The 21,104-nt window shown below is 34.6% G+C and overlaps 2 protein-coding genes across 4 annotated transcripts; one reads left to right on the top strand and one right to left on the bottom strand.

Annotated features, from left to right (window-relative positions):
* Positions 1 to 367: 367 nt before the first annotated feature.
* On the bottom strand, positions 368 to 15,902 carry LOC114290511 (uncharacterized). Its single transcript, XM_082879153.1, has 5 exons — positions 15,796 to 15,902; positions 1,472 to 1,536; positions 1,198 to 1,242; positions 1,017 to 1,097; positions 368 to 817 (listed from the first exon to the last, which is right to left on the bottom strand). The coding sequence occupies exons 2-5, from the start codon at positions 1,520 to 1,522 to the stop codon at positions 746 to 748; spliced, it is 249 nt and encodes an 82-aa protein (XP_082735279.1). The 5' UTR covers positions 1,523 to 1,536; positions 15,796 to 15,902; the 3' UTR covers positions 368 to 745.
* On the top strand, positions 3,864 to 12,828 carry LOC114270877 (uncharacterized). Of its 3 annotated transcripts, XM_082879150.1 has the most exons (9): positions 3,864 to 3,984; positions 4,807 to 4,916; positions 5,016 to 5,172; positions 5,862 to 6,025; positions 6,312 to 6,411; positions 6,896 to 7,045; positions 7,432 to 7,725; positions 11,036 to 11,269; positions 12,740 to 12,828. In XM_082879150.1, exons 6-9 carry the CDS (start codon positions 6,941 to 6,943, stop codon positions 12,749 to 12,751), a joined length of 645 nt encoding a protein of 214 aa, XP_082735276.1. In that variant the 5' UTR covers positions 3,864 to 3,984; positions 4,807 to 4,916; positions 5,016 to 5,172; positions 5,862 to 6,025; positions 6,312 to 6,411; positions 6,896 to 6,940; the 3' UTR covers positions 12,752 to 12,828. The 3 variants fall into 3 exon arrangements, with proteins under 3 accessions (XP_082735276.1, XP_082735275.1, XP_082735277.1); XM_082879149.1 differs by having other exon boundaries at positions 5,862 to 6,411; XM_082879151.1 differs by having other exon boundaries at positions 3,869 to 3,984; positions 5,862 to 6,411; positions 7,440 to 7,725.
* Positions 15,903 to 21,104: the final 5,202 nt, after the last annotated feature.

Genomic DNA, 21,104 nt, shown 5'->3' with positions numbered 1-21,104 from the left:
ACGCATCAAAATCTACCCTTTAAACTCCATGGGTGTTGAAAGAATCAGTGAATCAGAGATGAGAACCTGAGGGATCTGTGTGATCATGCTGATCTTTTTTTCTTTATTTTTTAATGTACTTGGGTTTGATATTTGATGGGTTGATTGGTGTGTGCACTTGTTCTGGGTTGACTGGAACATGTGTGCAATTGTTCTGGTTTTGATTTTTAAGGGGATGATTTGTGTGGATCTGGTGTAGTGGGGGTGAGGTGGCGGTGGTGACTTTGGGAGTGACGGCGGTGGGGTGAGGCGGTGGCAAGAGTGGGAGGAGTGGTGGTGCTATGGGTTAAAAAGGTGAGGTACAAAAGACAACCCTCAAGGGTTCTCTGGTTTTTTGTGTGAGAAGGAAGATGATGAAAGGAATGACAAATTTGTCCTCTTAACTTAAAGTTTGATTTTTTTTTTTTATTTATTTTTATGTCAAACTCTCCAAGTGAGTGAGTATAACACACTTTCTGTTACTGTGGATGGAATTTTTCAGAGTAGGGAGGTAAAGTGCAAAATTTCCAAAACCACATGAGGATCTTTTGGCTATTTTTATATGACGGGGTGAATGCACTGCAAGCGCATGATATAAAAATAAAGAAATTGATATAGGCACTCACTTGGAGATATAAATTGATATAAATTTCTTTGAACATAGGAAATCAAGAAATCGATTGAGTGCAATTCAAAATAAAGTAAGTAAAATAAAACCAAAATCAACTTACCGTATCCCTTGATTGACGCCACGATGGTTACAATGACCAGAAACACCATAGTTATCAAAAGTAATAATCTGAGAGCACCACATAGAAAGTAATGTATGGAACAGAATATGATCAAACATACACCAATTAGCAGGAAAATGAAAAGCCAAAAGTTTAGACAGTCCTTCATCAGACAGCTAAACAAGTGTAGAATATATACCAAGGAAAAAAACTAAATAAAGAAACCACGGCAAAGTAACTTGGATGAGCACTGCAACCATATCTTACCAAATCGATGGCATGACTAAGAATTTCCTCTTCAATTATTCTTGCCAATAAATCACACCTCCATACTTTGCCAAAACCATCCTAATAATGACAAACAGATTGATTTGAACTTCTGCATTAATATTGTATTTCAAACAGTACCAAAAGATGGAACAGGATTTACAAAGGTTAAGAAAGGAACCTGCAAATCTGGATGGTCCAGGATCTTCACTTGTTGGAGTGGAACCTAAATAACATATTCAAAATGTCAGAATATAAAAACCAGCACAGGCTAATCTTTAGAACTGTATTTCAAATCCTTATTTTGGCTTATCAATCTTGGATAAAGGAACAATTTAAAAATAACATAAAAATAGTGCACAACAAAGATGACACTTGCATAACGAAAGCTTTCGTTCTCAGAGGTTAGCATTACACCAGTAGATAAAGAAAATATTTGCCCGATCAATCATAACCTTGAGGACTGCAGAAGCCCGATAGAGCTCTTCTTTCCTGATGTTTCCCATGCCATCTGCATTACCTACATAACAGCCAAAACTATAAAAAAAAATTAAGAAAAGCCAAGAAATAATACATTCACTACAACAAAAGTAACCTATGGTGACGAAAACTAGTGAAGAAAATAAAATTCGTCACTAAATGAAAATAATTCGTGAGGAATTTTTAAATTTTGTCACATATGATAAAAAAATAAAAATGATAGGTGACAAAATATATTTTCGTCAATAAATATTTCATTTTAAGTGAGGAAAACTTAAGTTTCGTCACCAAAAATTTTCCCGCTATTTTTTTCGGTGGCGCCAAAATTTTGGGACTTTTGGTGACAAAAAAATTTGTCACTAATTATAAAATTATTTGTGATGAATATATTTTCGTCACCAAAACGTTTTAATATTTCTGATATCTTTTGGTGAGGAAATAATATTGTCACCAATTTTGGTGGAAAATTTTTGATATATTGAGCGGCAATAAAAAAAAAAAAGGTATTAATTTTTTTTATCATTTTTTTTTTGTTTATCATCTCTCTCTCAAAATAGGGTATTAATTTGTCTTACCTCTTGCTCCTCTACCACGCCGATCGCCATTGTCGCCTCTATTAGTCTTGTCGATCGTCACCGCCAGTAGCAGCCTTGCCGGTAACCGCCACATCTTCTTCGCTTGATGATTTGGTACATGATTTCTCTTTGCTCTTTCTTTGGTGTCTCTTTCTCTTATTCTCTGTTTTAGTATGGTGACAAAAATTAGTGAAGAAAACAAATTTCGTCACTAAATAAGAATAATCCATGAGGAATTATAAATTTTATCACGTATAATAAAAAAAATAAAATAATAGGTGACGAAATTTATTTCCGTCAACAAATATTTACTTTTAGGTGAGAAAAAAATAAGTTTCGTCACCTAAATTTTTTCCACTAACTTTTTTTTTTATGATGTCAAAATTGTCAAAATTTTGAAAGTTTTGGTGAGAATTTTGTATAAGTTTATTATGCCTGATTAGTTATAAACTCAAATTTTGTATAAACTCAAATTTTGGGGCTTTTCACCAATAATCTCCAACTCCTTGGTATCGAGAACTCCAAACACCAGATCGACGACGGTCTCCCTGCCCTTTACTCCTCTTCCATGGCCGCCACCGTCTTCACCCTCACATCCACCGCACACCACCACCACCACCACCACCGTCTTCACCATCTTCGTGCCATTCTCAGACGACGACGATATGAGATATGAAGGCTTCAAATCTGTTGGATTTATGGTAGATCTGAGATGTGAGGGCTCTTCCTCCACTGCTACAACCACCGAGATGAACGATGGGGGCCAAATCTGTGTTCGATTTTTGTTGGTTCATAATCTATGTTCAAAGTTATATATATATATATATATATTTAAAGCTTCAGTGATTTCTATATGTGTGTGTGTGTAATTAGGTATCTGATTGTTCGATTTCCAAACCCTAATGGTGGAAATTGAAATTCGAAGTCTGTATATGTGTGTAATTGGGTATCTGATTGTCAAACGTGTGGTACATCCAAGTATGCATAGGGTTTATTTTCCTTTGTATCACTCTGCAAGCTTTGTCCATTGCATTAATTTTGCATTAGATTTTGGTCTACATGCCTTGAATATGTTTCAGTATCTTTTGTAAATCTTACTCATAATCTTACTCTTTTTATAGCTCTGTATCTTTTGGAAAATATTCTCAATACTCCTTTTCTCAAGCATTTTTTTTGTGCCATAGATCTGTTTTTATTGTGATGACATGGTATCTTCCTTGGCTTGCAGTCAGTATATGAGTGCATTGAATATTCACTAGCTAGCAGTAAGTATTTAGGGTTTTAAGCTTGTTGAGTTGAGTTGAGATGAGAGTTTGCTTGCATGAATGCACTGTTAAGGGAGCTTTGTTCGTACTTTTTCAGTATTATTTTGGCTTTATAGCTTAAATATGATTTCTGCTTGAAACCTCAGTGTAGGGCTGTACTTTAACTGTCAAACTGCAATCCCATTTCACCTTACTGTTCCCAGAACCTTGAGGGTTGTACACGTGTAATTGAAGAATTTCATTGGTTAGCCAGGGACATGGCCCTTTCATTGCTGTTTTCCTACTCTTATATACTCGTAGAATCTTGCTTGCCTTTAACTTTCTTATTGCCAAATATTTTGTTTTGAAAGTAGCAACCCAATTGATCATATTAACATGTATTGTTTTGAAATTTTATTGCTGAATAGCCATTGTGCATACATAATTCTTATGGATTCAATACATGACGTGAATTTTCAGATTTTAGAGCATCAGATTTTAGTAAGTTGGTTTGTTTGACATGCTATTGTAGCTGATTTTTTTGTTTTTGTTTTCTAGATTGAACCAGGTAGTCAGACTGAGCAAGCTCCTCCATCAACTGTATTTTTGTTGGCTCCTGGGGATATGCATGGTTTCAGATTCTTGACCATCTCAGTTGCACCTAGTCCGGTATTGTTTCTTTAATTTCATCTGTTGTCTCACATGTGTTCTCCATTTCATAGTATCACAAGTATATATGCATCAGAAGGTTTTGTGAAACCCTTTGGCTGCTTGTGTTTGTTTATATCAGAAAAATTCTGGCATAAATTCACCGTAGTTAATTTTCCAAAGCAATCTCAGAAATCAGAGCAATGCATATTATTTGAAAAACATTGTTTGTAGCATGACTTTCTCTTTAATATTGCCAATGCAATTGCCATTGGAAAAACATGAGATCTTTAGAGCCACTTTACTAAAGACTGGACATGCACTGATGTTTTTATTTCTAATTTTTCTTTTCCCCCATTTGTTTTATGTTTGAATATCTTGTTTATTGTGCCCTTCCTTCTATTTGAATGTCTTTTTGGAGTGTTGCGTAAAAATCAAAGCATTGATGCTGTTTGCATTAGCCTCGCCTGGAGTCCAGCCTCAATAAAGCCTTTTAAATACACAAGTTTTGCTTTGAGTGGCTGTGTTGTTGTTGTTTCTTTTTCTCTTTCTTTTCTTTTTTTCCCTGTTGCTAAATGAATTTCTATTTTCTAGTATGATAATATTCTCATTATGCCATAATCTTTGTTTGTTTTGAGGAGTCTCTCATTTTCTCATCCTGTATGCATGTTATATTGTGATACTCTGTTGATCATACAGATTTTATATCCTATGTATCTGCGGTATCTTTTGAATGTTACTTTTGCTCTTGTTGAATGTGATGAGCATCTCTCAGTTACTTTTGAAAGAGGTTTAAGTTGAGAATGTATGTATTATGACTTTCGGGCTCTCAAACTGTTTCAGGAAGGCCTCCACCTGCTGCTTCCATGGCAGTTGGACAATTCTTTATTCCAAAAGATGGGGAATTAGAGTTGTCTCATCAGTTGTTGCTTCTCTCAACTTATTCTCCGAAGGTCAGCACTTCCATAAAGCAGCTTCTGGGCGTGTGATTTAATCTGGATTATATAGTTTTATTCATCTACTAACGGCTTCATTACTTAAATTTTGCACAGGACATAATATTGAAGGAGGACCATCCTCTTGATTTCAATATGTCATTTGCTATTAGCTTAGGTCTTTTTCCTGTTAAACTATCTCTGGAAACTACAGGATGTGGAATAAAAAAATCTGTACTCCCCGTTGAAGAGGCTGGAGATCTGGAGAATGGCAGTAAGGCTTTCTTTATGTATTTATTTTCCATGAAGTCAACCTGATTTCAGACATGGATTATATATATATTAATTTGTGGAATATGATGAACATAAGTAACCTCATTAAGGTTTTCCTGTAGTTGATGATCTTGTATAATTTGCGCATAGTTGGATTGTAGCCCCTTCTTTTGTGTCTCTTAATTGAAATTTTACTTATCAAAAAAAAAAGAAGAAAGGCTTTTCTAATTGTCAGGTTTTCATACCCTCACAACATCGGCCTCTCGTGGAGATTTAAAAACATGGAAAAGATGGTTTTCTGAAATTACAATTTAAATATGAATTTTCCATTTGTTGAGTGTTTAGAGTTTTACTAAGGTGTTTTAACCTTAACATTGACACAATAATAAACCTGTCAGTTGATGGCAGTTTCTTAAATGGTAGGATTTGGACTTACTAGTATGAATCTAAAAACCTTAACTGAAGGTTCGGGTTTTTTTGGTATTTTGAATATTGTATATCTTCTTTGGTTTGATTTAAATTTGGACAGTTGGGGCATCATTATTCTTCTTTTCAATGTTTAGCTTAAAAAATTATGATCTATGGATTTCCTTACTATCAGAGGTTTTTTTTTTTTTTTTCTTTTTCCATTTCTTTTGATCAGGTTTTTGTTTTCTATTTCTGCTAAGGGTAGCTCTTTCCTGGTAGCAGGACTTTGCAAACTGCACTGTTTTCCACCTGTGGCACTTGCTTGGGATGCTACATCAGGTCTTCACATATTTCCAAATTTGTATTCTGAGACAGTTATGGTGGATTCTTCACCAGCACTCTGGAGTTCAACTCAGGGGTTCGAGAAGACTACCGTTTTGTTACTGGTATTGTCATCTAATGTTTAATAAGTTTCCTGTCTTGTAATAACCATACAATATAGGATTAATACAATTCACAGTTCTATTTCTCCAACCTTAAAAATTAAAGGTTTTGATTTCTGCGTTTTCTGTCATATTTTATTTATTTATTTATCGTTTGTGTGTGTGAATGGGGACTAGTGATTTCAGTAATTTGTGTTTGCCACGTGTTCTGGTTTTTGCAACTAACTTCTGCAGCTTGTTGGGTTGTGCGCTGCTATCTGTTACATGGTGATTTGGCTTGGATACACAGACATGCACTTAATCTTTGGTGTATCTATGACTTTGGAGCATGTGTGGCTCAGCAGGGAGAGCTGAATAATCAGTTGAAGCAGTAGCTCTAGAAGTTCTAGGTATGCTATTCCAGTCTATATCTCTACCAATGATAGGAATCGCCACTTCTTTTGTAACTGACTTTAAATACAATAGTTTTATCTGTTTCTCATTCTTCAGATGTTCTAGCCAATTCGTATTCAAGCTTTGAAACTTGATGTTGTTGATGAATATTTTTTTAGATTGTGAATACTTTATTCATTTACTTGCCTAGTGCTCATGTTATAGGGCTGTAAACAAGCGAAGTCATGCCAAGTAGTTGGTTGCTCAAATTTAGCTTGAAAAATGAACAAGTTTCAAAATGAGTTCAAGTTTGACTTGTTTACCGTTGAAAATGTAGCGTGATTTGTTCACATACCGAGCTAATCCCAAAGTTTGTCTCGTTTTATAGTATTAGATGTGTGTTCACTGAATGGTCTCAGTGATCTCAGCTTTTCAAGTCTTTTTCCAAGAGCTTTACACTGCTTTTGGTAGAACATGCTAATTTTTAATATACTGTTTCAGATATGAAGCATGGGTCATTTATAATTTCTTGGCATTGTGCCTGGCATGGGTGGGTGGACCAGGAGCTGTTGTGTTGAGTTTAAGTGGTCGGGTTCTGAAGCCAAGCTGGTATCTGATGACATGCTGCTTTTCTCCCATTCCATTAGATGGGTGAGTATGTTTTAAATTAATCAGCCATCTACTGTGATTGGCTTTTGATGCATGGTGACAACCCTCAGGGTCCAAGTAATTTGAGGTTTTATTTAATGAATTTTGGAAATGATTGGAAGGGATAGTGCAATCTTTATATTCCTGAGTTGGAATGATTTGACTGGACTTATAGGTTCCTCATTCTTGTCTGTCACCCATGATGTTTTTGAAAATTTGGGATGGTACATGTTTTTTTTTTTTGCCTGACAATATGATGGGTATAGTTTAGAACTTTAAGGACAAGTATGGAGATTATTTTATCCCCAGTTTCATTCCAGTGATCCCACATTTGAAGATTGCATCTCTTAGTTCATGTTTGATGAATCACTTTTCTGAAACTGTTAAAGCTATGCAGGCGCTTCATACGGAGATGCAAGCAAGGTTGTTTGCAGTTTGTGATACTCAAGCCTGTTTTAGTGGCAGTTACATTCATACTTTATGCAAAAGGGAAATATCATGATGGGAATTTCAGTGTGGACCAGTCATACCTTTATCTCACCGTCATCTATACAGTATCGTACTCAGTGGCGCTCTATTCGTTGGCCTTGTTTTATGTGGCGTGCAGAGATTTGCTTCAGCCATTCAATCCAGTTCCAAAGTTTATCATAATCAAGTCTGTTGTTTTCTTGACCTATTGGCAGGTAGGATCTTGTCTAATTTTGTCATTATTTTATCGCTGAATTGAATTCCCAGCCTTTTCTGAATCCTAATTCTAGAATGGTGCATTCCTTATATTAATGCCTTACTTTCTGGGATTTTATTATTTACAAGAATAATTACATTTTATCCCCTTGAGATTTTTGACAATTAGAGAGACCATTCTTGCGGTTTCTGAAGTTACAGTTCCCTCCATTTTTGTTTCCTATTATAGTTCTCCTTCCCTACTATTATTCGACCATTATTTTATTGACATATGCTTTAGTGATTAAAGTTTTCTCAATATCAAGATGACACTCTGGCTCTTATTTGATTTCTTGACTGAATAACAATACTATTGTGCCCTTACAAAACTATTCTACAACCAATATCCATGTGGAACCACTACTCACATTATTGTTCAATTTTGTTTTATGTCCAGAGCCAATATGTTATCCTTAATTCACACTGTGCTCCAACATCAAACACTATCATCTCCACTTTTAACCATCAATATTTTAGTCTTTGCAGACCCTTTTATCTCCTTAAAGCATCCATCAAGTTCATAGATGATCCAACAAATGGTTGCCACCACCATGACAATGTATTGGAACCGCCATCAATTATTTATGGGAGATACCACAGAAACTTCTTCATATGGGCTTCATATAATCAGTCAATAAGAATACATGGCATGAACAGCAGATCAATGGCTGAGAAGTCACTAACATTTCCTTTCACTATATGCAGGCTTTGGACCCCTATTGATGGTGAATTTGATGATTACATTGTCAATCCAAAGCCAAGTGGCTATCAGGTTACACTTCCCTTTTCGTTGTTTTCAGTATCAGTATAAGATGAGGATTCCAATCACTCACTGAGTTGACACAATTCCCTGTTCATTATTGTTCCACGTAATGGTGATTATTCCCTAGCAACCTGAGGATTTTTATAGGGAACTAGTTCTGAAATAAGAATATACATGTTAAACACCTGCACGGAAGAGCACCTTGCTGCAACTTTGAAAATAACGTGCACATTCCTTTCTACTATTGAACCACTTATCTGAAGATTTTGTCTTGACAATTTAATCATAATTTATGGGGTTGATTGTACAAGCTAGATCACCTAATTTTAAAAAATATTAGCTATCATAGATTTAGTTCCCCATACAGTTCTTGATCTAGCATGGATTAGCTCATTGGCAGTTCTACATGATCTGATAGAATGTTGTCGTCGTATACTCCTTAAGTCTTTTTTTTTTTTTTGGTTGAAATTCAAGTCCTTTGTAAGCTTCACACATCTTTTCTTGGTGACTACTGTGTGCCAATCTTCTAGACGCATATAGGAAGTCCATAAGTAATGAAAAATGTTCTGATACTATACAGATGATATTCAGTTAGATATATTGTCAACAAAGTCATTCCCAATTAAGTTCCATTCTTAATCTTAGTACAACTAAGTCAAGGTGTGTGTTAATGTCATGTTTTTTTACATACATAAAAAGATATGACCTCCTTGATTACAGATGGCATGTTTCCGGAGAATATATTGTTTTTGTCCCGATTTGAGAATTGAGAACATTATTTTCAATATCTATGCCAGAAACTACAATAGTCATTTTTTTTTGTATTCCCTAGAAACGTAGTATGAAAAAGGGTCAATATGAATTTGTATGAGGATTGATTATGTATGCAAAAACCTTGTTGGATTATTATTGTCAAAATAGTTAGTGTTTTTTATTTTATATTAGTGAGGGTGCTATTGTCATATGGTTATATTTTTAGTTCTAACATAAGTGTTAAGGTCTAGGGTTAATTAACAATCTGATACCTATCTTGTTTAATTCTTCTCTTCCTCTCTTCTTCTTCTTCTTTAACCCTAAACCCTAATTTCTTATACTCTGCATTCTAACTAATATGAATATGTACATAAATACATTTATGCATAGCGAATATGTTTGTGTATGTATCTTTCTTGGCTATTCTCTTTCCAAACCGCTTTCCAAACCCTGACTTTTCTTTTTCTAATCTCAGTCTCTGCACGCTGCAGTACAAGGTCCTGACAACTCTCCTTTGGAAGTTCAAATACGAACACAGGTGCCAATCTTCTCCCAATCTTGCAAGGTCAATTTCATTTCCATATCCATTTGATTTAACTGACGGTAATATTTGCTGCTACTGTATCATAAAAGAATCATGGAATTTGATAGAAATGGAGAAAGGAATTGATAAAATCTTCCTACAAAAAGGTACTTATATATTATGGGACCTAGCATATTATTTCATAACATGGAATTGAGGACAATGGAAGAAAGCTGCCATGACCTCTTATTATCATCAGTGTTTTTTATCTTTCCATGTTTGTTGACAATTCACATTTCCTCATGATGGACCCCTTGCCACAGTTAGTCAAACCTTGCAGCAACTCTCTGAACACATCAGCATTTTGATGTGTAGTAGATTCAAAACTGACAATTGTGCCCACTGCAATTATTGTCATTATCATATTTCATCTTCATCTTCATCTTCCATAGCTTTTTTGTGGCTGCCACAATGAAAACTGTCTCTATGCCAGTTGGTTTTTATTTTCCTCTATTAATAGTATTATGGTGATCAATATTTGAATAGAAAAAAAACAGATGGTAATTGATTGTTTTTGTTTGGTGGTGAGACAATTGGAGGATAAGTGATGAGAAGGACATCCTGTACATTCATGAATACATATTTTCTGACTAAAATAGCCTATGTAGGAGCCGCTTGGCATTCTTTATCTACTAACCTGTAAGGGTTGGGGGAAGGTGGTTTGATATGTCAATAAACCATTGGGGAAGCTAAGTGTAATGTAAGAAACCTAAGGAGAGTTTTTCTAATCGTAACCTCAAGAGAGGTCACTGTAATTTTCCTTTTCTAGAAATATAATCAAGGTGTAATAGTTTGTGATGTGAATTTTGTGATCACTTCCGTCTCTAAAAAAACAGCTGGTGCTTGATTAGTTGTAAGAATGCCAACTCCCCAAAATTGTAGTTAAATAACTTGTATGTTTAATGCTGGAAGCAATGCATACCTTGGAATACCTTCTGAATGTGGCCCAAACAGGTTTCTGGGTGCCCTTTTTTTTTTTTTCACTTTGTTTCTTTTTGAACAAAGGAAATTGGTGTAAAGTGTAAACAAATAATACAGTGTGCATGGTTTCCTGTTGGATATGAATAAAAATTGTTTTTTTTGCTCATATTGTAGCTGGATTTTGCGTTGATATAGATGTGGGATTTGTAAGACTTCCAGTATGTTTCTTATTATCTTTCTCTTCCATTAGGGTGTTCTTGTTTTTCTTGCTGCAAAATCTGGATTTATAAGGGATACAGAGGAGGCTGCTGAATTCCAGAATTTTATAATTTGTGTTGAGATGCTTATTGCAGCTGTGGGCCACCTTTATACATTTCCATACAAAGAGTATGCTGGTGCCAATATTGGTGTCTCTCGTGGGTTCACAGCGAGCCTTGCGCATGCTTTGAAGTTAAATGACTTTTACCATGACACAGTCCACCAGGTGAGTTATTCTACTTATCTTCTGCTCATGGGCTCCTTAGAGACTCTATCTCATTTTTTAGCTCTGTTTGGTGCATCTTATGGAGTTGCTTGTAGATTTTTTTATTTAGGAAATGTGTGCCAAAGTATTTGGTGCGCTTTTGTTTACAACTTACAAGGCAAAAATAACTTAAATAAGTTGAAAAAGACTTATTATTAGAAAGTAGGGGAATGGGTGTTTTCAACTTTTGCTTTCTAATTATCAGCTATTAGCTTGTAAGAAGCTTCACCTCTAAGTTGCACCACCTGCCTGATGATCAGTTTTTATTTCATGTCTTTTCTGGAAAAAGGAAATTTAAATAATTTTAATAGTAGTTGGGCCTTGTATCACGGGAAACAGTGTTTCCATATAACAAAGAAATAATGCACAACAAAGAAAAAGTGTTTCCATATAACAAAGAAATAATTCTAATATGTTCCTTTAGAACTTGTGTTTAGAACTTTCTGTTTTTAGGTTGTTAGAGGGAGATGAGTTTTAAATTTTCCTTCCCTACGAGGGAGAGAAAGATGAGAGGGATGAAATGTGCTTGTCCACTAGGTGTTAGGGTTGGGTTTGGCCATGCATGGTGGTGTCCTGGTGGACTGTGTCTTGCAAAGTCACCCAACCTAGGTGTTTGGGGAAGTGGATACTGGGTTTTGTTTTAGAGGTGGTTGATAGCCATGGTGGCCCATGAGGCTATTGGTTGGTGGTGGCATGTGAAATATAGGAGGAAATGAGAAGGGGAATGGCGAGTGGGTCTGCTGCTGTAGAAAGGAGGAGGAGGGAGAGGGAATGAAGAAGAAAATAATAGAAAAAGGCAAATTGAAAAAGGGGCAAAAGTATCATTATATATATTTCTTAACACACGCTCAATTTAGTGTGTTAACGCATGGTTAACTTAACCAGAATTTGCAACGTTTGCACTTTACTCCAAATTTCAAGAGGGTTATGTGTATATTTTTAAACATGAAGGAGGTAAAGTGTTTTTGGACAAAACCATATAAAATATAATTAACCCAAAATGTTTGGAGATCTAATTGTGTTCTTATTTCAATATCTATTCGTGTGTATTTGTTTTTGTTTTTATGTTTGCTTGCATGTGTGTTTTGACCTTTTACCTCGTTGAAGTTCAAAATAAAATAGGAACATATTTAGATTTAAATGAAAATGGTAACTCCTATAAAAACTATTGATTGATTAGGTTGTGAACACGTCATGTGATTCTCTTTGGTTCTTGTTGGCATTAGTGCTAGTGATACATGGTGTTCTTGCAATCTTTTGTCATCTTCTGTTATCTGTGTTGCTTATCATTAAGGATTACTTCAACTCTTTGAAGTTTTGGATTGTTATATGCATTTCTATTAAATTGGTTTATAAAATAAAATTATTTAAATATGATTTTAGATGTAATTAATAATATATTAATGTCTTCCTTATTTATTTTCTTTGCAGATTGGTTTTTGATGACGTTTGGAAGCATATTTGCAAATCAAGATCAAGTGTTGAATTATTTATTTATTTCCTGAACTGATACTTAGTTGTATTTGCAAATCAAGATTGAGTGTTGATTTTTTTTGTGGACTCCACATTAGTTCATTTTGGGATTTGCTTTGATGATTTTTTTGTTATACATAATGGATTATTATTAAAGTTGTTTGATGGATACATTTTGATTTATAATATAATGGTTTAGTGAATTTTTGTGTGGAGTGGTGTATAATAGCTAGTGGATTTCTTAGTACAATTAAAAAGCTATTGGGATCTGAGCAGGGATATTTGTGAAATAATAACTTAAATTGAATATAAAATATGGAACAACTTTAGTGACGAATTTTTTCGTCATTTGTACTTCTTATTATGACAAAGTGATTATTCGTCACTAATAAACTTTTTTTTGTGACAAAATTTACTGCAGTTTATATATGAAAGTTTTTATTTATTTTGTTGTTTGGTGACTAAAAATTTTGTCACGTGTGTATATATTTATGACGAAATATATTTCGTCACCCATATATGACTTTTGAAGACAAAAAATTTCGTCATCTTTACATCTTATTGTGACAATTATTTCCTCATCAATGATCAACATGCGTGACAAATTTATTCGTCAACTAAAGTTATAAATATGGTACTGAACAACTATTTGGTGACGAAAATGAGAATTTTTTGCGACAAAATTTTGTTTTATTGGTGACAAAAAATTATGACTTTTGATGACGAAAAATCTTGTCATCTTTACATCTTATTGTGACGAAATTATTTCCTCATCAATGATCAACATGCGTGACAAATTTATTCGTCAACTAAAGTCATAAATATGGTACTGAATAACTATTTGGTGACGAAAATGAGAATTTTTGGTGACAAAATGTTGTTTTATTGGTGACAAAAAATTTCGTCACTGAAGTAATTTCATTGGTGACGAAATTATTTTTCGTCACGTTGGTTTTTAGTGACAAACATTCAATGACGAAACCGGTGACGAAAATATTTCCTCACAAATATCTATAGTGACGAAATTAGCTCTTTAGAGACAAAAAAATTTCGTCATTCAAGACCCAACTTGTTGTAGTGATTGAAGCAGTACAAAATAAGAAAGAAATGATGTATTTGAACATAACATTTGTAGCAAAGATACAATGCAAAGTCGATTTAAAATCTTTACATTTTCTATTTAAGAAGTATGACACAAGTAGCACCTATAAAGTACTTACACAGCCTCATCCACAAAGACAAAATTTAGCAAACATGCTGTATATTTACAAGATCCAACACAGATGCACCAATTCATGAAAAAAAGAACTTCCCCTATCCATTAGGTAGGCTCATAGCTTTGGTAACACACACAAACACTACAAGAAAATACACCTTTGGCGACTAAATTTTTAGTCGCCAAAAGTCCCTTTTTAGTCGCCAAATGTCAAATTTCCACTTTCCCCGACAAAATCTTTTAGTCGCCGGGTTGGTCGCAAATAGACGGTCGGCAATACCTTTGGCGACAAAAAAACTTTTAGTCGGCAATACACAGGTTTTCAGCGACTAAGGTTTTAGTCGCCAATAGTCAATTCCATTTTTGGAAATTATACCTTTGGCGACTAAACTATTAGTCGCTAATAGTGAATTATTATTTTTATTATTTATACATTTGGCGACTATTTTTTTTTAGTCGCCAAAAGCATTTTTGAAAAAAAAAAAAATTTTCCTTTGTGCCTCAGAGCTCCCACGGTTCGAACCTAGGACCTCCAAGTTCCAAACCTTAACCATACACTCCACCCCACTATGCCATCTCATGACTATAATTGCAACTTATATTATTTATATATTACTTTCATCAGTATTAATACACAACTATATATATAAATGTAATTATATATATTCAAATATAATTTATGTAAAAAATAAATAATTTATTAAAAAAATTTTAGATCACTTTTGGCGACTAAAAAAATTATTTAGTCGCCAATTCTATTATTTTTGGGCTACTAATTAATTTTCCGTCGCTAAAGAAAACCATTCCGCCTAAAAACCTACCCTTTTGGCGACTAAACTTGTTTTTGGTCGCCAAAAACCTCCCCCTTTGGCTACTAAAGTGAATTTTAGTCGCCATAAACCTGTTTTTAGCTACTAATTTTTTTTTAGTAGCCAAAAAGCTTGACCTTCAGCGACGAAACTGTTTTTAGTCGCCAAAACAGGTACAATCAGCGACCAAAGTGGTTTTTAGTCGCCAAAACCTTAACGTTTGGCTACCAAATGGTTTTAGTCGCCAAAAACCCTAACCTTTGGCTACTAAAAATATTTTTGTCGCTAAAACCCCTATATTTGGCGACTAAACTGCCTTTTAGTCGCTAAAACCATTACATTCGGCGACTAAAGTCTTTTAGTCGGCAAAAGTGACCAATTTTGGCGACTAATTCCATTTTAGTTGCCAATTCCATGACTTTCAGCGACGAAAATTCCCATTTTAGTCGCCAATAGTGTTTTTTGTTGTAGTGAAACAAAAACACACACACAAAAAAAAAAAAAAAAAAAAACAAACAAACAAACTTGCTTCAACGTGATAGGGGCTGTTCATAAAACTAACATTTTATACTGCAAACTTTTGCATGATAAATTACAATGTTGAAAATTCAAGTATGAAAATTTAAAATTGAAAATGTAACAAATTAATGTTTTAAGATTAAAGTTAAAACTAGCTTGCAATTCAGCATTTAGTAATAAGTCATGTGCCTCTAACTAAAACATCTGACTCTCTTTAAGTGGATATTATTTATGAGTAATTTGAAGCACCTAATAAAAATTCACCAAAACATTTTCAGACTTAACCACCTACTGTGGCTGACATACGAGCCCCTTAGATTCCTTCCGACCTATATTACTATTGTTCAATTTCTGTAGACAGATGATAAGTTGATTCAAGTAAAGCCAAGGTTATTCATAAACAAGAAGGCATATCTAAATCCTAAAGGTTTGCAACTATAATTGACTATAAAACAAAATCAATGTATTACCAGTTGAGATGCACACAATGTGTAGATTATGGCCCCTAAAAGTAAGGTAATTAATTGTTGGAGTAAAAAACCTGCATAATGCAATATATGGTTTTGATATAATACAAAATCAGTGCCCTACAAAAAATTAATAAACTACAATTGAACAATAAAGGAAGTCCACCCAAGTCTTGAATTTCAAAATTTTTTGAATAAATTATAATTATGGAATCATTAAATCAACACAACATAATGGAACATTTCCGGGTCCAACAACGAAAGGTCTAGCTGTCAAGCATAAGATTACAGGTTCAAGTTTGAGACAGCCACACTGGGCAAATAATGCCAGGAATTGGGACTGTATCCGTCCCAGCACCCACAATGGTAGGACCAGTTTATAACCCCTATTAACATCAATTACAGTATTAATTAATGTAAGTTTAACACTATTTATGGACAAGAAATTCACATAATAATCTTAGTAGTGCTGAAAACGGTCAAGAATGATATTTTACAACCATGATCTTTACAACAAAAAGAAAAAAGAAACTGTAAAAAGAATTGCAATATAATTTAATTTCAATGCATATAAAAAGTTGCAAAGTTCAATGGAAACTGCATGCAACTGTGCAACCAAAAAAAAAATCAGATTTTAAAGCCCTACACCTGAATTTGATGGAAAACTGGTATTAAGCCAACCAAGAAATGCCTAAAGAAATACAATGTGTAAAAATCCTTTATAAGGATCACTTAACCACCATTATTTAAGAATGTAGCCTTGGAAAACCCCTATCCTCCACTCCGACGATCCAACTACCCCTTCCCAGCCCCTCTGCTATCGCAGAACCATGAGAGAGAGAGAGAGAGAGAGAGAGAGAGAGAGGGGAGGGAGGAATCCGAACATACCTAGATCAAAGCAAAGAGAAGAGAATAAGAAAACCCTTCCCTTTCGAATCGTTGATCGCTGCCGGCGCCGAACGAGTCTTGCTGCCGAAGAGATAGCACCGTTCTAGGTTGAAGTCTCACCGTTGCCCAATTAGTCTCCCTTTCTAACCCCTTATCTTCTCCCTCTCTTATTTGCTGAATAGCAGCAGAACCCTTTTTTTTTTTTGGGTGATTGGCGCTACAACATTTTATTTTGGGGTATTTTTTTTAAGGTCCTTGATATTATGATTTTATAGTATAAAGGACATCAAATATTTTCATGATGTCTAAGGTTCCTCAACATCAATCCAGAGAAAATTGGTCCAGAGAAAATTCAAGTCAGAGAAAATTGGTCCAGAGAAAATTCAAGTCAGAGAAAATTGGTCCAGAGAAATTTTGAATTTCTCTGGCCTCCTTAGCCTTTCATGGACACTGCCAGAGAAATTTCCTTAGCCTTTCATGGACTCCGGAGAAATTTCAAATTTCTCTGCCGTGGGTTTGATCCTCCACCAAATGTTGCTGAAAGCTTTCACTGTGTCACAGATAGAAGGTTCTAAAAACGCTCCCAAAGAAAATTACTTCTAACCCAGAGAAATTATGAACTTCCCAAAGAATTTCTTTGGGTTCAACCCAGAGAAAATTGAAATTTCTCTACAGAGGAAGAGGTCTTGGAAATTCAATGAAATCAAATCTAATAAAGTTGGTATAGTTGAAAATTTCTCAGACTTCATTCATCAAATTCCACTCGACATTGAAATCTTTCTTCACAGCCATAAAAAGCAGCAAGCAACCTTTATCATCATCATCATCATCTTCTTTCTACATCATCTGTAGCAGCACAATGAAAGCAAAATAAGCAAGAGCACTTTCATAGCATCAACACAAATGCACAACAAGATAAATGATTAACTGGAGATAGCATGAGGCAATAACAAAACTTCCAGAGAAATTTGAACAACCTAGAGACCTACCAAAGAAATTTGAACAAACCAAAGATCTACCAGAGAAATTTCAACAACCAGAGAAATTTGAAGGAAACTAAATTGCAAGGTATCTCGGAGGAGAATGAGGGGTTGCATATGAAGCTCGAGAAGAGCTTACCAAGCTAGAGAGAATATGAACTGGAAAAGGAACTGAAGAAATCAAAGACAACAGTGAACATTTGAAGGCAAATTTGATGGATAAGGAGACGGAATTGTAAAATATATCAGAGAAAAATGAGATGTTAGAAAATTGAAATTTCTCTGCAAAGAAAATTGAAACTTCTCTGCAGAGGAAGAGGTCTTGGAAATTCAATGAAATCAAATCTAATAAAGTTGGTATAGTTGAAAATTTCTCAGAATTCATTCATCAAATTCCACTTGACATTGAAATCTTTCTTCACAACCATAAAAAGCAGCAAGCAACCTTCATCATCATCATCATCTTCTTTCTACATCATCTGTAGCAGCACCATGAAAGCAAAATAAGCAAGAGCACTTTCATAGCATCAACACAAATGCACAACAAGATAAATGATTAACTGGAGATAGCATGAGGCAATAACAAAACTTCCAGAGAAATTTGAACAACCTAGAGACCTACCAGAGAAATTTGAACAAACCAAAGATCTACCAGAAAAATTTCAACAACCAGAGAAATTTGAAGGAAACTAAATTGCAAGGTATCTCGGAGGAGAGTGAGGGGTTGCATATGAAGCTTGAGAAGAGCTTACCAAGCCAGAGAGAATATGAACTGGAAAAGGAACTGAAGAAATCAAAGACAACATTGAACATTTGAAGGCAAATTTGATGGATAAGGAGACGGAATTGCAAAATATATCAGAGAAAAATGAGATGTTAGAAAATTGAAATTTCTCTGCAAAGAAAATTGAAACTTCTCTGCAGAGGAAGAGGTCTTGGAAATTCAATGAAATCAAATCTAATAAAGTTGGTATAGTTGAAAATTTCTCAGAATTCATTCATCAAATTCCACTTGACATTGAAATCTTTCTTCACAACCATAAAAAGCAGCAAGCAACCTTCATCATCATCATCATCTTCTTTCTACATCATCTGTAGCAGCACCATGAAAGCAAAATAAGCAAGAGCACTTTCATAGCATCAACACAAATGCACAACAAGATAAATGATTAACTGGAGATAGCATGAGGCAATAACAAAACTTCCAGAGAAATTTGAACAACCTAGAGACCTACCAGAGAAATTTGAACAAACCAAAGATCTACCAGAAAAATTTCAACAACCAGAGAAATTTGAAGGAAACTAAATTGCAACGTATCTCGGAGGAGAATGAGGGGTTGCATATGAAGCTTGAGAAGAGCTTACCAAGCCAGAGAGAATATGAACTGGAAAAGGAACTGAAGAAATCAAAGACAACATTGAACATTTGAAGGCAAATTTGATGGATAAGGAGACGGAATTGCAAAATATATCAGAGAAAAATGAGATGTTAGAAAATTGAAATTTCTCTGCAAAGAAAATTGAAACTTCTCTGCAGATGAAGAGGTCTTCGAAATTCAATGAAATCAAATCTAATAAAGTTGGTATAGTTGAAAATTTCTCAGAATTCATTCATCAAATTCCACTTGACATTGAAATCTTTCTTCACAACCATAAAAAGCAGCAAGCAACCTTTATCATCATCATCATCATCTTCTTTCTACATCATCTGTAGCAGCACCATGAAAGCAAAATAAGCAAGAGCACTTTCATAGCATCAACACAAATGCACAACAAGATAAATGATAAACTGGAGATAGCATGAGGCAATAACAAAACTTCCAAAGAAATTTGAACAACCTAGAGACCTAACAGAGAAATTTGAACAAACCAAAGATCTACCAGAGAAATTTCAACAACCAGAGAAATTTGAAGGAAACTAAATTGCAAGGTATCTCGGAGGAGAATGAGGGGTTGCATATGAAGCTTGAGAAGAGCTTACCAAGCCAGAGAGAATATGAACTGGAAAAGGAACTGAAGAAATCAAAGACAACATTGAACATTTGAAGGCAAATTTGATGGATAAGGAGACGGAATTGCAAAATATATCAGAGAAAAATGAGACGTTAGAAAATTGAAATTTCTCTGCAAAGAAAATTGAAACTCCTCTGCAGAGGAAGAGGTCTTCGAAATTCAATGAAATCAAATCTAATAAAGTTGGTATAGTTGAAAATTTCTCAGAATTCATTCATCAAATTCCACTTGACATTGAAATCTTTCTTCACAACCATAAAAAGCAGCAAGCAACCTTCATCATCATCATCATCTTCTTTCTACATCATCTGTAGCAGCACCATGAAAGCAAAATAAGCGAGAGCACTTTCATAGCATCAACACAAATGCACAACAAGATAAATGATTAACTGGAGATAGCATGAGACAATAACAAAACTTCCAGAGAAATTTGAACAACCTAGAGACCTACCAGAGAAATTTGAACAAACCAAAGATCTACCAGAGAAATTTCAACAACCAGAGAAATTTGAAGGAAACTAAATTGCAAGGTATCTCGGAGGAGAATGAGGTGTTGCATATGAACCTTGAGAATAGCTTACCAAGCCAGAGAGAATATGAACTAGAAAAGGAACTGAAGAAATCAAAGACAACATTGAACATTTGAAGGCCAATTTGATGGATAAGGAGATGGAATTCCAAAATATATCAGAGAAAAATGAGATGTTAGAAAATTGAAATTTCTCTGCAGAGAAAATTAGAAATTCTTATTTTCTCTGCAGAGGAAGAGGTCTTGGAAATTCAATGAAATCAAATCTAATAAAGTTGGTATAGTTGAAAATTTCTCAGAATTCATTCATCAAATTCCACTTGACATTGAAATCTTTCTTCACAACCATAAAAAGCAGCAAGCAACCTTCATCTTCATCATCATCATCATCATCTTCATCTTCTTTCTACATCATCTGTAGCAGCACCATGAAAGCAAAATAAGCAAGGGCACTTTCATAGCATCAACACAAATGCACAACAAGATAAATGATTAACTGGAGATAGCATGAGGCAATAACAAAACTTCCAGAGAAATTTGAACAACCTAGAGAACTACCAGAGAAATTTGAACAAACCAAAGATCTACTAGAGAAATTTCAACAACCAGAGAAATTTGAAGGAAACTAAATTGCAAGGTATCTCGGAGGAGAATGAGGGGTTGCATATGAAGCTTGAGAAGGGCTTACCAAGCCAGAGAGAATATGAACTGGGAAAGAAACTGAAGAAATCAAAAAACAACATTGAGCATTTGAGGGCAAATTTGATGGATAAGGAGACGGAATTGCAAAATATATCAGAGAAAAATGAGATGTTGATGTCAGAAATTATGGGAAGAGATGGGGAAAGTTTGAAAAAACACATCCAGAGGCAAAGCCAGCAAGGACAGAAAAAGCAAACTCA

Source organism: Camellia sinensis, chromosome 7 (assembly GCF_055761805.1).
Source record: "Camellia sinensis isolate YWXY chromosome 7, ASM5576180v1, whole genome shotgun sequence".
Classification (NCBI taxonomy): Eukaryota; Viridiplantae; Streptophyta; class Magnoliopsida; order Ericales; family Theaceae; genus Camellia; species Camellia sinensis.
This window is presented reverse-complemented; position numbering and strand designations above follow the sequence as displayed.

Bases quoted from the DNA above. Each gene is read 5' to 3' on its own strand.
- LOC114290511 (XM_082879153.1), bottom strand. From the start codon at position 1,522: ATGGGAAACATCAGGAAAGAAGAGCTCTATCGGGCTTCTGCAGTCCTC. The intron at 1,243-1,471 runs GTTATGATTGAT...TATGTTATTTAG, and splicing joins GGGCTTCTGCAGTCCTCAAG to GTTCCACTCCAACAAGTGAA. The intron at 1,098-1,197 runs GTTCCTTTCTTA...TGTCATTATTAG, and splicing joins TGGACCATCCAGATTTGCAG to GATGGTTTTGGCAAAGTATG.
- LOC114270877 (XM_082879150.1), top strand. From the start codon at position 6,941: ATGGGTGGGTGGACCAGGAGCTGTTGTGTTGAGTTTAAGTGGTCGGGT. The intron at 7,046-7,431 runs GTGAGTATGTTT...AAACTGTTAAAG, and splicing joins TCTCCCATTCCATTAGATGG to CTATGCAGGCGCTTCATACG. The intron at 7,726-11,035 runs GTAGGATCTTGT...CTCTTCCATTAG, and splicing joins TTTTCTTGACCTATTGGCAG to GGTGTTCTTGTTTTTCTTGC.